At 32.6% G+C, this 2,761-nt stretch overlaps 1 protein-coding gene across 1 annotated transcript; it reads right to left on the bottom strand.

Annotated features, from left to right (window-relative positions):
• Positions 1-871: 871 nt before the first annotated feature.
• LOC103041997 (olfactory receptor 1571-like) lies at positions 872-2,431 on the bottom strand. The gene has a single exon (XM_007235414.4). It carries the CDS (start codon positions 2,199-2,201, stop codon positions 1,167-1,169), a length of 1,035 nt encoding a protein of 344 aa, XP_007235476.3. The 5' UTR covers positions 2,202-2,431; the 3' UTR covers positions 872-1,166.
• Positions 2,432-2,761: the final 330 nt, after the last annotated feature.

Raw genomic sequence — 2,761 nt, 5'->3', positions numbered from 1 at the left:
GGTTCAAAATTCCACTTGAAAGGAGGTGTAAGAAACTTCTTGACAGTTATGATTTTAGTTTGATTTTCCTAAGGGGGTGCAACCAAATTTTAAGTTAAGGCTGTCAAAAAAGCTAACCCCCCCAAAAGAACTGCATCAGATAATGCCATTAAACAATTGCAGATGGGCAAGGGATTGCTTTTAAAGTTATATTTACAAATATCCCTTAAAACTTCCAAACTGGGGCGCCGAGTGGTCCAGTGGTCTAAAGAGCTGCCACTATGAGCGGGAGGTCACAGCTGCAATGATGTTGCACATTTTGACACTTATTTGCAGGAAGAGTTTGACTAAATAACACCTGGGAAATGTAACAGTTTATCCTTTATACACAAATGTGAGAAAGAATGACAACATTACAAAGTGTTAAATATTGTTTTCTTTTTTTATTTGTTGCCAAAATGTATAAATGGATGTATAATAATACTAATGGATGTAAAAAAAAATTAAATGCATCTAGAAAATAAAAGTAAATGGAGATGTAAATGACATCTTACAACAAGAGTTTTTTTGTGTTTTCAGGTGTTTTTGTAGGAAATATTTCATTTGTACATTATGTGTTGGTACATGTATATTTTATATTGGTATTCAATACACCATTTTTGTAAATTGTTCAGAAAACTAAAAAGTAGAACTAATATCTGATTTTTTTTGTTTCTCTGTTTTCTTTTAATCCTCTATTATTAATTTTTTAGAGGGAAAAGTACACAGACCTCATCTTTTATAGTGAACAGATGCTGAAGAGTAAGATTTGGGTGATAAGTGGAGTGGAAAGGGACTTGGCATGTACTCGACTAGTCCACATGCAAAAAGCCAGGAGCCATACCTACAGAAACCAGCAGAGAGAGCCATCATAACAAGACAGTTCAGGAATTTAATAACATTTTAATAATAAATTATAGATATTTTGTTTTGTTATATTTGCTGTCATGTCTCTTTAACTAACAAATGCATCTTCTATACACAATGTATACAAAATGTTTTTCTATAGATAAATATATAGGCTACAAGAATTGGATCGCTATATGTATATACATATATATTAATGTGAGAGGTAAATATGCAGTTTTTTTTAAATGTCCTTTATTTAAAAATAACTGAATCTAAAAACACAATTATGCATTTGAAACTCATGCCTGAGTTTTGCTTAATGCAACCAGGTCAACCTGAACTGCTTTTTTCTTAACAATGCTTTTTACAGGCTGTTCCATACTGTCCACCTTGATCCGTTTGTACAGTACTTTAATAGACTGTAATACCTCCTCTGTTTTTAGAGTATATATGATTGGGTTTAACATAGGTGGAACAGTTTGTGTTAAGATAGAGTTAATTATTCTAGTATTTGGATGTAAATATGTTGTAGACGCAAGGAAATAAACTGTTAAGATTGGTAGATAAAACATAGCCACTAATATAAGGTGGGAAGTGCATGTTTTCATAGCTTTCATTCGCTCACCACCATGTGAGATCTTAAATAATGCAAAAGCAATACAACCATATGAAAATGCTATTAATAACAATGGAATAAAAATCATAACAGCAGCATAAACATAGCCCATTACGCGATTAGGAAATTGATCATTACATGAAAGTCTGTAGACAGGACCATGATCACAGTAATAACTGTCAACTGTTATAGACCCACAGAAGGTGAGTCTGGTTATCAGAGATACAAGAAGAGCAATAATACACACAGAGATAACCCACATAACCGCAACGATCATCATCATTGTAGTTTTGGTGACAATAGCATGATACCTCAGAGGAAAACATATAGCAATGACTCTATCAAAGGCCAAAGCAAGCAGAGTAAAAGACTGCATGGACATGAAGAAAAACATAAAAAACATGCTTGACAGACACTCTCCATAAGATATATACTGCTTATTAAACAAAAACATGTCTACATACCTCGGAATTAAAGCAGTGCTTCCACACAAATCAGACATAGCTAAATTTATGACAGCTATATACTTTGCTGTGTGAAGAGCACGAGCCAGGTAAATAGTGCCCATTATAAAAGAATTACCTAAAATAGTCACGGCATACACAAAGCATAAAAATATATAATAATACTTTGCATTCGGCACATTGTAAAATCCATTGATATAGAATGTGGGAGGGTAAATAAATGATGCATTGTTAAGGTACACCACATAAGTCATGTCAGATGAAGACTGGTTTAAATAAAATATAAATAAGTTACTTATTAACTCAATAATAAAAAAAAATTGGCTGCAAATTCTGGAAAGCTGTTAATTCACATGTCAGAAGAAGACTGGTTTAAATAAAATATAAAAATGAATAATTAATTACAAATTAAAATATAAATAGTTAATTACAAACCAAGTAAAAGAAATTACAGTGCAAAAAACTAGCCCACAGTGTCTCAGTGCCTTATGGAGATGTATTCTAGTAGAGATCAAACACATTTATAACCGATGTTCACGTCATCTTTAAACACACCTCGAAAAAGTCTCAAGACAGAATGCTAATTACTCTGTACTACGGTGCTGGAACCCTACAGGATTTGTTTGGGTTTTTCCTCTTGCTATTATAATTCCTTTTTTCTTTTTTTTTCCACTACAAAAGACTTTTGTGCAATGACCATAAGACAGTACATATGTACATATTTACTCACTACTATTTGGAATGATAGTGGCACTATAGAGCAATGTTTTGTATTTGGGCCATAATCTCAGCAGCTGCTTTATCAAGAATTTTT

Source organism: Astyanax mexicanus, chromosome 20, assembly GCF_023375975.1.
Source record: "Astyanax mexicanus isolate ESR-SI-001 chromosome 20, AstMex3_surface, whole genome shotgun sequence".
Lineage (NCBI taxonomy): Eukaryota > Metazoa > Chordata > Actinopteri > Characiformes > Acestrorhamphidae > Astyanax > Astyanax mexicanus.
This window is presented reverse-complemented; position numbering and strand designations above follow the sequence as displayed.